The sequence below is a fragment of the Alosa sapidissima genome, chromosome 11 (assembly GCF_018492685.1).
Source record: "Alosa sapidissima isolate fAloSap1 chromosome 11, fAloSap1.pri, whole genome shotgun sequence".
Lineage (NCBI taxonomy): Eukaryota > Metazoa > Chordata > Actinopteri > Clupeiformes > Clupeidae > Alosa > Alosa sapidissima.
The window spans coordinates 17,287,065-17,300,138 of NC_055967.1; the positions used below are offsets into that span (position 1 = coordinate 17,287,065).

General features: G+C 44.8%; 1 protein-coding gene across 1 annotated transcript in view; it reads left to right on the top strand.

Moving 5' to 3' along the window:
* The first annotated feature begins 3,829 nt into the window (after positions 1 to 3,829).
* Positions 3,830 to 13,074, top strand: part of dennd4a (DENN/MADD domain containing 4A) — a 62,608-nt gene continuing 53,363 nt past the window's right edge. Inside the window, 2 exon segments of the mRNA XM_042110210.1 lie at positions 3,830 to 4,083; positions 11,281 to 11,637. Of these exon segments, the coding sequence (XP_041966144.1) occupies positions 11,306 to 11,637 (332 nt within the window). The 5' untranslated portion in view covers positions 3,830 to 4,083; positions 11,281 to 11,305.

The window sequence follows — 13,074 nt, forward strand, 5'->3', positions numbered from 1 at the left end:
AGCAAATCTAAATACATTCATTTGCTTTTAAGATCAGGATGTGACAATACAGGTCATGAAAGTACTAATTTAACACTTCGCTGAATCAAATGCTCAGAGCCACTATTGACAACTTCGTTCAGTTAACTTCATACGTGTAATGGCCACATTAACTACTGACCATCTTAACATAAACTCACATACACATTTGCACGTTGGCTTAACAAAAGGCTTCATGCGCGAGCCGCATGAACATTAACCACAAGGCACATATTTATATTAATGAACAAAGTGGGAGAACACGTGTGCGCCACGATAGTAATCCGTACTATTAAAGTGAATGCATCAACGTCCTTTGCTAGCTCCAATCGTTTAGAATTAGCATTTCCGTTTCAGGATATCAAACATAGACAAAACCACCTTCTTATCACAAAACTACTTGGCCAGAGTAGTTAGCTAACATTCTAACATGGTTTCATACTATTTTAGTGTTGTGTAACACTTTACCAACCTGAAAATCAGGAAAGAAGGATGAGACAGGGCAACAGCTTCTTGATACGTTCGAAGTCTCTGGAGTTATGAGAATTTTCAAACAACGCACAGGGAAATCGCTACTGCAGGTCTGCCCCCTGCTGGTATGGAACTAGTACGACAAGTCCGTTTTACAAAGGAAATCACCCTTTTTAAATGCATACATTTTACATGTATTTTCAGCAACCCTTGTTACTTCAAAATAGAACATTACCTTGTATTCACAGAAAAATATATTTAAAGTAAATTACAATTCACAAAACAAAGGTAACCTTTTTGTGGACGTCACAATAGCAGCACTGTAATTGTATCTTTCGACTGTCATTTGTTGCACGTGCTACAAAAATCATTCTGTGCAATGGAAGATTTACCAACGTTACACCGGTCTGATAGTTTTGCCTATACATGCGTGAGACTGAGATGCTTGTTTATTTTGTTTTAAGTGCGTGCAGGGTGTGAGAGGGGAATCGATGTGCTTTGATTCCAGCTTGGTAGTTGTAGTCTGTGAAATTAAAAAGCACGTGTGTGTGAAGTATCCAAACAATGACACCTTCATTTCATTATGACTGCTTTAGCAACACACCTTAAGCTAATGTGTAGTGGGTCCCATTTAGAAATGGCTACTTCATTCGCGCTATCCTTGACTCATGGAGCTGTGTGAATTTTATTACAACTTTTCGCCACGGTATGGCAGTTTAAGTCCGCTTGATACTGTAAGGCGTAAGCCATTGGTTTCCAAAGGGGATTTTATTTGTGTCGCCAGCATAGCCTATTGACAATTTATGTTGTAAATAGGCCTACATATAAGCCTGCCTGTAGCTTAGGTAAGCTAACAGCTTTCTATTAGGATCTAGTTTGTTAGTTACAGTTTTGTCATAACTCCCTGATGCATTTTTGCATTTAGAATAGCCAGAGCGTGGATATCTCAATCGGAAAATTAAACGATATCGGGTGCCTATGGTCTAGGCTGGGTGAACCCTGATCTGCCCGCTATTTATTTTTTGATTTCTTAAAAGATTGAGCTTGGTCTGGTGAAAGCCAGACTAGCCATGGACCTCAGTTACACAATGCAAGGGAACATGAATCAGCCTATATTTGCACGAACAATAACGGACAACAGCTCTTCAACTTTGGCCCGTTAAAATGTCTAGCGACGCATTTCATCAAGGCCCATTTGAACATGTCTGTTATGTGCACCACTGGTTAGATGTAAAACAGCATTTCGTTTCAGACTACTGTTACTTAATTTGTGCATTGACAATAAAGTATTACATGAACTAAATATGACTAAAATCTTATGTAGAAGAAGAAACATTCACAAAAAATCCATCCATCCAAAAATGACCTTTGTTTTTGATAGCTGTTGAAACCGGCATGGAACTGACAGAGATGTTTTTGTTTATAAATAAATGAATAAATAAATAAATAAATAACATTATGCTGATACCTTTTGCTTTTCCCAAATACAATGTAGCGTATAGTGTAAGTGACCTTTTATCAATCCAGTTGCAATGGATGAACTGTGATGAACTGCCCTACTTGTGATTGTTTAGAGATTTTAAAGGTTTTATAACAATGCTACATCTTCTTTGGCTATTCTACAATCTATTCACCTTTTCAGCACCAGTAGGCTACTTTCTGTGCAGCCGCACACACACACTCAGGCATGCCAAACAAGCATACACAAAAGTTTCAAGAGTGGGGATTGGAGTAAAATATGGAGACAAATTGAAGTGTGATTTATTTTCGCGGAACGGATGTACAGGACTGAGCGGCGGTCATGTTTTGTACCGCTATGTGGTACATCTAGTTGAAAACTGTCTTGCCGGCAGGGGAAGGTCATACTACTCTTGATTGAAGCACTCAAAATCCCTCCGGTGGCCACGGGGGGCGGGCTATCTGTCTGAGGCCAGTTGGGTAGATAGATAGGCTAAAAATGCACATTACTGTAACTTCAAATACTGAAGTGATGTGATGCTTTGTTCTCACTGTTCTCACAGCAGCCTGTCTTCTTTACACTTTGAGTGAATGCCATACTGTACACATCCAATATTAAAATATGTTCAGGTCAGGTCACAGTGAAACAAGAGATTTTAAGAATGCAAATAAGAACCTTTAGTAATAATATAAGTCATGTAGCCTATGGCACTGGGATGTTCTGCAGAAGACCCAGGCCTAATTGCTGTGTTGCCTAATTTGCTGTGTTGTTTGAAGAAGAAAATGACACAATTGGATGAATATTCAAAATAGGTTCAATAAACAATTACAAAACATCTCAACTGGGTTCAATATACATCATTGTTTAGGGGGATATGGGCAACCTCTGGTAAGGCAATGGACCTCAATGTGGAATTGTGCCATATCTGATAGACCAAATCCCCATTCCTCTGAAGTGTAATTGGTGTCAATAACCACTTGGGAGCAGTAGAGAGCTGAGTTTATGATTAAATAACAACGTTATGACACTGAACACCAGCTAATACTAGTCACACTCGTGTGTGGTTACTTGTGGCAAACCGTTCCTTCTTGAAAATTCACTTTGGTTTAGTTTTTGTTAGTTAGTTTTGTGAGGTTTTTTTTTCTCATACAGTGGTTTTGTTAATATAGCCTACTTTCTTGATAATGGGTTATAACAAAAGTATTTCCCATTGTCTAGCAGCAATGAATCCTCCAATGTGTTATGAAAAAGACGGAGAAGTTTCCCCTTTAATGCAACTGACAGCTATATCAGTTTTTCTGTAATATATTCTGTTAATACACTGCATATATCTATATTGTTATTACTACTAATAGTGCTGCCACTACATTGCATATCTGTATGTTGTTCATATTTATTCTGCTCTTATAAGGTAACTGCTAATACACTGCACATATTTATATTTAATTTGTATTACTCTAAACCACCTTCTGTAAACCAACTGTATCACACGGCACTATATTTCTTGTCCTGTCTATGCACTTCCTGTCTATACTTTGTATATCACATTGCACTTTTCTGCTTTTTTGCACTTCTGGTTAGGCAAACTGCATTTCGTTGTTTTTGTAAGCTACTTTTGCTCTGCACAATTAAGTTGAATCAAATCTAAATATGACGCCTGCTAGTATTTAAATATAAATATACACTTTGTCTATACTTTGTTTTCACTCTAAATATATCAGTGAATGTGTGTGTATAACACAGACAGAGGTATCCAATATCATAAATGTAATGAGTATTAAATATAATGTGTGACGTAGGCTACTGTAGTTGTAGGCGGGGTCACGAGTAGGGATGGCAGGGTTTGATAAGCGCTTGCGCGCTCAGTGTAGACAAGCGCATCCAACCAACTGGAAATACAGATGTGTATTCTCATATTCTAACCAGGACGTATTCTGTACCAACGACACCTAGAAACTGAAGAAAAGACGCACTTTGTACAATATTAAGATGGTGGATTTTTCATAACAGTCTTTTGACAAATAATAGGTTGCAGGCTTCAGCTAGGCTAAGTTGATTTGAAACGGCGATTCGGTGAAGAAAGACAATGTGCCTAAAAGCGCTCCATCTGTAAACAACCGACGTTTCCATGCAATGTAAGTACGATTATTCGATATTTATCAAATAGATCTAGCTTATTATCAATGCGGTTGATGCTTAAATGTTCTCAATAATTGTTATATTTGCTGTATCGATGTAGGCTATCCCACTAATTTGCAAGGCGTCCATAGAATGGTTGTAGTGTAAACATTAGGGCGATGTCATTGGCATCAGCTCCTCCAATGTTTGGTAGGCTACGGAATAGGATAGCCCATTGTGGCTGTTCACATTTAAAATACATTCATGTTCGTGCCTAGGTACCGAGACGCAATTGTTTGACAGTGATGCCTCTTTGAAATGTGCTTGGCTACTACCACGAATTTGCTTTTAAATCCCTATAGTGGTCTATATCCATCCAGTGTAGTTAATGTGTGTCTGACTGACAACGTACTAGGTCTGCCTCTATATAGCATCGTGGACAATAACGAATGTAGCCTATAGACACGGAGTAATATTAGCGCTGGGTCAGTGCTTAGTTGAGAGAAGCTGACAGCCTGTGCTCGTTGGCTGCGCCGTGTCTAACGGATTTCTGAAATTCATGTGAAATGTATTTGTGTTTCATGCCTGTTTAGGTTGTTACAAGCCAAACCGTCTATTTTCACAATCTACATTTGCTTACACCTATACGGCTATTTTCACAGTCCAACGACTACTGTACAGTCTGTAAGCAAGAGTGAATGTGGCAGTGTAATAGCCCAATATTGCCTCAAGCCAAGCCAGGCTGTGGCTTCCCCCTCAGATTGCATGTCCACACTCAGGCCAGACCACACGACATCTTACAGTAGATTTCCGCTATTCGCAATCCTGCACGTCATCTCTGCTGAGTGGGGTTTCCTACTGACACAACACCACCTGGGCTGTGCTTCAAGCTCGTAGTGAGCTCAGGATATAAGGAACCTTTGGCCCTAATAGCTGGCACATTCCTGACCTGAGGGTTAAGTATCGTTGTAAGTCATGCCTTCACAGGACTCGGCTGTCGGAGATGCACTTTACAATGATTCTTCACGCCCTCACCATAACAAGTGTCAAACCACTCTGATGTTCAGACATGGGTAACGGAGTGGCTGCAGCTGTTGGGGTCAATGTGTGATGTACAGTACTGGTCATTTTTATCTCACCCATAAACCATGCCATGCCCATTTGTCTCTGTGTGTTATTTGTGTGATGGAATGATTAAATTAGCTTTAGTGGTGGTGCTTGTCATGTTCTCCTTATCCAGCGCTGACTGTAGACCGGCAGAGCAGGCAGCCTGAGGCGTTGGGCTTTGGATGATTTGGTTGATTATAATGAATCATTTAACATGGCGTCAACACAGAGTGCAGCATTTACTGGGTATCCGCGATGAGAAATGTGTGTAGGATCCCACTGCTCCTCTTGTTTATTTAAGAACGAAAGGAAGGAGAAAAGCATAAGACAGGCGGTAGCCTATGCCCCTGCCCGCCTACAGTATGCCCCTTCCTGCCTATGCCCCTGCCCCTGCCCACCTGTGCCCCTTCCTGCCTATGCCCCTGCCCGCCTGTGCCCACAGACCCAGCTTCCTATTAGAGTCCTCAGCAATGTTATTGTCTTGGCAGATATTACATGCATTCATGTGAAGTTGTTTTACGGTTTTACCTTCTGAACACGGCAGGGCGTTTTGTTGAGCATGTTGGCTTGTTGTGTATTGGCGGCGGTGAGGGCCATGCATACCTCTCTGCAGCCCAGATCAGCCGTGCAGATGTTTGGGTTTGGAATAGGAACAGCGAGCCGGGCCCAGTCCCCTCCTTTCCTAAAAATTCAGGAAGTCGGCCTGTTGCGCGCCAGGGCAAAGAGGGAATCAAATGTCTACCTCGACAGGGTAAGCAGGACCAGATGCTTGGCCCGGTACAGTACTGGCCCTTCCTCCTCACGCTCGGCCGCCTCACCGGCCTGATTCAGCAGGGGCCCCTGGGGCAGCGCCCCTTCGGGCCCCTCGGGGTCTAACACCACTGGATGATATCACATTCATCATGTTTGACAGATGCATCCATTTACCCGCTCGCTCCCCAGGCCCATAGCCGAGGAGCTCAGCTGACAAAAGAGGGTATTTGCTTATCTTAACTCTGGGAACTGGGAGGAGGCGCTCCTAGCAATTAGAGAAAACAATGGCATTGTGAGAAGGAGGCTATTGTGCCGTCCCACTGTTGTTCTGTTGTCTGATCTGTATGCTGGGATTTCGTCTGGAGGGGATCCCAGTGCAGTGATGCATTTGTGTACACCTGAGATTAACACTAAAGAGAGAGTACAATAGAAAGAGCAGCCACACTTTTCTAAACATTGCCTTGACAGCTTTGCCAATTGTTCTGTAGACTTTGTCTCTTTGCACATTCAATTTGCGCTTCAATACAGGAAAAATAGGTGAATCCAAAACATGATTAATAGGTTGTATTGAACTTCAGCAGGTCAAGTGCATGGGTATGATTTCACACCCATGTTAAATTGATGGTGTCTGTTATTTTATGACTCACAGACACTCTTGTGAAAAGTTACTTAGAAACGGTGTGTGTGTGTGGTGTGTGAAATGCAGTGAGTCAGAGTTAGGAAAGAGTTGCAGGAAACTTGTCATTCCTCTCAGCTGTGCGTCCTAATCAACGAGGAGGACTTCCTTTTTTTCCTCAATGGTCGAGCCAGAGGCTGGTGGCTCCAAGTTGAAACGGAGTGTAATTTTCTCGAGCAAGCTGAATGATTGGCTCGCTGTGGCGTAGCGTGAGATCCATGCTGATTGTGTGATGAAAGCACTGCTCTTTCCGGAGACTTCCAGCACAGGCTCTGAGTGCGTGTGGATGATGACGTTGCCATGGCGTTTCTTAATTTTAGAAGCAACTTCCTATGAATTGACGTCTCAACGGGCACAAGTATAGAAAAGCAGAAGAGACAAAGGAAAACAAAACCTCTACATAAGCAAGAATGGAAAGATGAGTTGAGCAGTTTTCAGTGTGATGATGATGTGTTGCTCCGGGAAATGCAGGCTTAGTTGTCATGTCTCATTTCTTTCTTCAAAGTGATGAACACCCTCGTAGTGCACCGCCCTCATCCTGCTTCCAACCCAGCGCTCCAGCAAACTAAACGGAGTTCACTTGGAAGAATTCATTTATTACACTTATAGAATTCATTTGATCACATGAGGTTTATTCAGAGTCCAATGTTACATTGTCCTGGCACTAGCCCCTCGGGCCAGTACATCAGATTTGTATTGGTCCGTTGTATATATTTGCTGGCCCAGAAAAGTCACTTTTACACAAAACTGTTCATTTATTATATTGTGATGAAACATTACATTGCTCCCTCGTTATTTCAGTAGTCTCACATGCTTAGCTTCAACTAGTTAGAATCACAGGTGAATCACTCGTGATGGTGACTTGTGGAAAAAAACTTTGGATCAGTGACTGGCCAACCAGCTTGTATGGTCTTTACTTGCCACTGGCCAGCAACAAACATATTTAATCCATATTACTAGTTAATAAAACACCATCAAACACTTGGTATAAGGAAATACAATACAATTAGCAACCACAATAAAGAAGAATATCCCTTCCACAGTTAGCCTTGTGTTCAGGTAGGCTGATGTCAGACTGCTATATTGAAATGAACCGTGAACAGGTAGCCGAACCAGCCGAGCCTTCACAGCTGCTCTGGCCACTGATTAGAGTGAACATGAATATTTCCTCTTGTTTGCGCACAGTTCATCTGCATGGGAGAATTTTTTTTGCCGTGTTTCCATGGTGAGGATTATAATTTTGAGGGGGCAGGGCCTGGTCGACGCAGCAGCGTGCAGTAGGCGTTGGAGAAGCTGCAGACGGGAGATTATCTCTATATATAATCCCAAATCTGTCACGTAACGACAAGGGACACACAAGGGTCCTGATTCAGTTTCCAGCGTCAGTATTTTAAGATGCATTCACATAGCATCAGAGGAACTCTCTGTGGGTAGATCACATTAGTGTGTGTGTGTGTGTGTGTGTGTGCGTGTGCGTGTGCGTGTGTGTGTGTGTGTGTGTGTGTGTGTGTGGAGTGGGCTGAATCAGAATCCTGGTGAGGTGACAGTGACGTGTGTGTAAGAGTGCATGAGAGGCAGCTCACGTGGCTGGCTGGAGAGAGAGAGAGAGAGAGAGAGAGAGAGAGAGAGAGAGAGAGAGAGATGAACATTGGGAGAGAGGGAGAGAGAGATGAACATTTGGAGAGAGAGAGAGAGAGAGAGAGAGAGAGAAAGAGAGATCAACATTGGGAGAGAGATGGAGAGAGAGATGAACATTGGGAGAGAGAGAGAGGAACATTGGGAGAGAGAGAGCAAAGTGCATACGCGTGGTTGTGTCTGTGTGTGTATTGATCCTTCTTCCCCTGCTCGATGGCTCTCAGGCCCAGAGTGGCTTTCAGAAAAGCTCCCCTCGGCCCCGCCCCTGGGAGACTTAGAGCCCAGAGGAGGATTAGTGTCTTAGTGTCTTAAGGTCTGGCCTGCACATCACCCCCGTGCCAAGAGGGCCGGCCTGCCCTGGCCAGTCCCACCGTCACAGGATCCTCCTCACGGTCCACTTCCTGTCCCTCCACATGCTCTCTCAGTGCCTGTGGTGCTGTCTGGCGTGAGCACAGCTGTATTTCAAAGTCAGTGTTTCCCATACATTGACTTATTTGTGGCGGCCCACCACAATATCAACATTGACCACCACACAATGATTTTCCTGGTTGTACTAAATTGTGCTTATATCTGGTTAGAATCATAACCGTGCTGCACTAATTTGTTAAAAACTGTTGCATTCAAGTTAATTCTGCAAACCTACCACCACAAATAGAATAGTTTCTGTGGGAAACACTGAAAGTGATGTGTGTCCCAGAGCGATGAGGAGGGGGGGCTAAGACGTCTAGGAGCCGGTCAGGGGGTCAGTTTTCCCTTCTGCTTAAGCCGTTAAGCCTTCGCTGGGAGTCGCGTGACCAGTGGACATGGTGGTGATGATGATGCATCGGCCAGGAGCATCTGCTTTTACGGCTGGCCAGCCCATGTGCACGGAGGAGGAAAGGAGAGAGTGAGAGAGACCTGGAGGGGGGAGGGGAAAGACAGGAGGAGAGAGAGAGAGAGGAGTGGAAGAGTGTGGGGGGGGGGAGAGGGTGAGGACAAAGAGGGGAGACTGATGGACCAAACTGTAAGTTTGAAGAGGGAGCCATACAGTAAGTGCACAGGCACCTGGAAAAGCACTATAGAAATGTAAGGTGTTGTTGTTGTTGTTGTTGTTGTTGTTGTTGTAGAGAGTAATGACAAACACAGAGTATCAGACATTGAGAATATCTGAGGCTGGGACAGGGGGAGGAGAAAGTTAATGGAAGTGAAGTAAGAGGTGGAATAAGAAAGAAACAGAGATAAACGGTGGATACACAGAAAAAGTGATGAACAGAGAGTATAGTCTCTTATGTTTGACGCTTTAAAAGAGTTGAGATGGTGTTGGGCGTTGGTTGGTGCCCACTAACAGAGCAGGGGAGAAGAGAGGAAAGAACAGGGCTGGATTGGAATGGAGTGGAGGGAAAGGAAGGGAAGAGATTGGAATGTTATGGTAGGTAAAGGAATGGAATGGTGTGGAACACTGCAGAGTGGAATAGGTGGGAAAAAAAGCTGAATGGAATAGGATAGATTGGAATGTAAGGGAATGGCGCGGGAAGGAGAGAGGCCTTGTGTGTTGTGGAGGTAGCTGCTTCTCACGGGGAAGACTAGCGCCTGGGTGACATGAACTGAGGGAGGGGGGACAGAAAGCAGAGTTCAGGGGTCACTCAGCTTGCTCTGCTACTGCAGAGAGCCTGTGTCACACACTCAATCACTGAAAACATGCATGCCCATACACACACACATACACACACACACACACACACACACACACACTCACACACACACACACACACACACACACACACACACACAAAACACACACACACACACACACACACACACACACACACACACACACACACACACACACACACACACACACAGGGAGAAGAGAAAGGCAGGGGGCTGACTCATGTGCTGACCGCAAACTCTTCCAGGTCAGCCTCTTCAGGGAAACAGAGTTGTGTTGTGTGACACTGTATGAGGAACTGATAGCTCCACTCTGCACTGCTAAAGAGTACCTGACCTGTCTGGTGCGTTAGTGTCCTGTTCCTCTTGCTCACGGTTGCGCTCTACCTAGGGGGAGACACTAGGGCCCGCGCTAATGAAGCTCCAAAATACTCAACATAGCAGAACTGAATTGAACATACGCAGAGGGGACACAACATTTTTCTCATAATTTCAAATATGCTTTCATGCTCTGTCGGAGTCCAGGAATGTAACTATTTCCAGATGCCCTCGCTCACTTCAAACTGCTCTCTGCAAAGCTGCGGTGTGAGTGTGTGTGTGTGTGTGTGTCTTTGTGTGTGTTTTTGTTTGTGTTTATGAGAGGCACATAGAGGGGGAGTGTGTGTGAGCCAGTGTGCTGGTGTGTGTTGAAGGAAGAGAGAGATGCATGTTGCAGTATGTGCCACGGTCGCTTTGTGTTTAGGGCTATTTTTATATGGAAACCACAGGAATCTGTTCCGCATGCAAACAAGCCCAAACTCCTCATCCTTTGCTGTGGCTGACACACACACTGCGCTCACAGTGATTGCCCTGCACCAAGCGGCTCAGTACCTGGCTTTCAATATCATCATACACACTTCAACTTTCAGGGACTTTCCATTTTTCATGGAATCACAAAGTTTGTTTTTTATATAATCATTATTACCTCCAAAACCAGTATGCCTTATTCCTCCTGTACTGTTTGTTCACTGTGGAGCAGTAGACGTTGCAGAGTGGAGACTGTTTAGTTTCAGCAAACTTTCCTTAATGAATGTGCAGAGATAAAGTGTGTGTCCCACTCACTCTTAAATGCCTTGACGTGTTCGCACTCTTCTCTCTCCAATGTTCTTGTTCCTCTTCTCCTCTCTCTCTCTCTCTCTCTCTCTCTCTGTCAACTTGCTATGCTTGTCTCTGTCTCTGTCCATTTGTCTCTTTGCCTAACTCGTCAGTTCTCTCTCTCTGTCTCTCTCTCCCTCTCTCTCTCTCTTTCTCTCTCTTTCTCTGTCTCTCTATCTTTCTCTCTCTCTCTCTCTCTGTCTCTTATACTCAATCACTGTCCCCCTCTCACTCCCTGTCTGTCTCCTCTTGTGTCCCTCAGATCTCTCTGTGTCCGGTGATGGGATATGATGGAGGACAAAAGCCCTCGCGTAGCCGACTACTTTGTGGTGGCCGGCCTGACCACCTCCTCAAAGCCCCTGGAGGAGGAGCTTCACCAGCAGGCCGATGAGTCGTGCCACCGCCCCGCCGCCGCGGCCGCTGGCCAGGGCAGGGCCCCCATCACCGACGTGGCGGTGGTCATCCGTTCGCAGGGCGAGGAGGTGCCGCGCGGCTACACCTGTGTGGAGAGCACCCCCTCTGGGCTGCCCGCGGAGCTCAACGCTGGGACGCTCTTGGGGCCGCAGATCTTCCTGTGCTACCGCAGGGGCAGGGACAAGCCCCCCCTCACAGACCTGGGGTGAGGCAGCAGCAGCTGGGAGCTCATGGAGATGCAGATTTTTACACATAGAATTTGGCGACATGGCATTTCTAACAATAGACACAATCCCCCCCAGGACATATCGCTTAGTCATGGTTTTGTGCATGGGTGGAGGTGGATGTGCATGGCAGGGTTTGAGCTAGGAGAGGGGGCTGGGGAGAAATCACTCCAAAGTGGTCAGCATTTTTTGTTTTTTACTGCGTAGCCCTAAAAAGTTACTGTAATAGAGGAAAGGTCATGGAGACCCCATGTCCATCAGATCTTCTTTATTTACAGTATTAGCCAGTTAGTTTTAAAACATCATCTTGTCTAAGTGTGCATGACACTCCATGTAGAGGTCACTGTCCATCTCAGGAGACTGAATAGGTTGAGAAAGAGATAAATAGTTAATGATGCAATGCTCTGCCTCTGGGTCAAGTGCTGCGCTTTGGGATGGCTGGGATTGTTGGTGTGCATCAGTGTTGAGCGCAAGCCAGGATTGTGTGTGTGTGTGTGTGTGTTTATTATACTGAGAGGGCCTTGAAGTTGGGCCATGTAAATTTACATGAGGGAGCAGCAGTGTCCTCAGCCTGTGGCCTAATTGGCGTCCAGATGCCTTCCTAGCGGTCTGAATGAGATGCTGAGATGTCACAGTTCTAACAATAAATCATGTGTAGGTGTGTTCCTGTCCTACAGTGTGTCTGTGTGTGTGTGTGTGTTTGTGTGTGTGTGTGTGTGTGTGTGTGTGTGTGTGTGTGTGTGTGTGTGTGTGTGTTTGTGTGTGTGTGTTTGTGTTTCTGTGCATGTGTGTGCGTGTGTCAGTGGAGATAGATATAATTTATTGATCTCCAAGGGGATTCTATTTCATCAAACAGTACACATATCAACCAGAGGCATAAAATTGTGTGCATGTGTTTGTGCATGTGTTTGTGTGTATGGATGCATGCCTCTGTCTGTGTGTGCGTGCGTGCATGCGTACGTGTGTGTGTATGTGCGTGCATGTGCGTGTGTGTGCGTGCGTGCATGTATGTGTGTGTGTGTGTGTGTGTGTTATCTGTGAGTGTAAAAGTGTGTGTGAGTTGTCACGTCGTTCCTCCTCTTTCCCAGAGTCCTCTATGAGTGGCAGGAGAAGCTGAGGCTGTGTGTGAGAGAGTCATATAGAGGGGGAGTGTGTGTGAGTCAGTGTGTCAGTGTGTTAGTGTGTGTTTGAGGAAGAGAGAGATGTATGTTGCAATGTGGGGCGGCACCAAGCGTGCATTTAAAAAAATCTCACTGCACGCAATTGGATAACACAATACGACCAACGTTTACTGACTGATTCCGGACTTGGACGCAATTTAATAACACTACGACTGTCATCTGTTTAGCTCGCCTTTGGCCTCCCTATATCAGATACACCGATGTGATTTGCTCCCCGCGTTACAAGTGGCAAAAGTA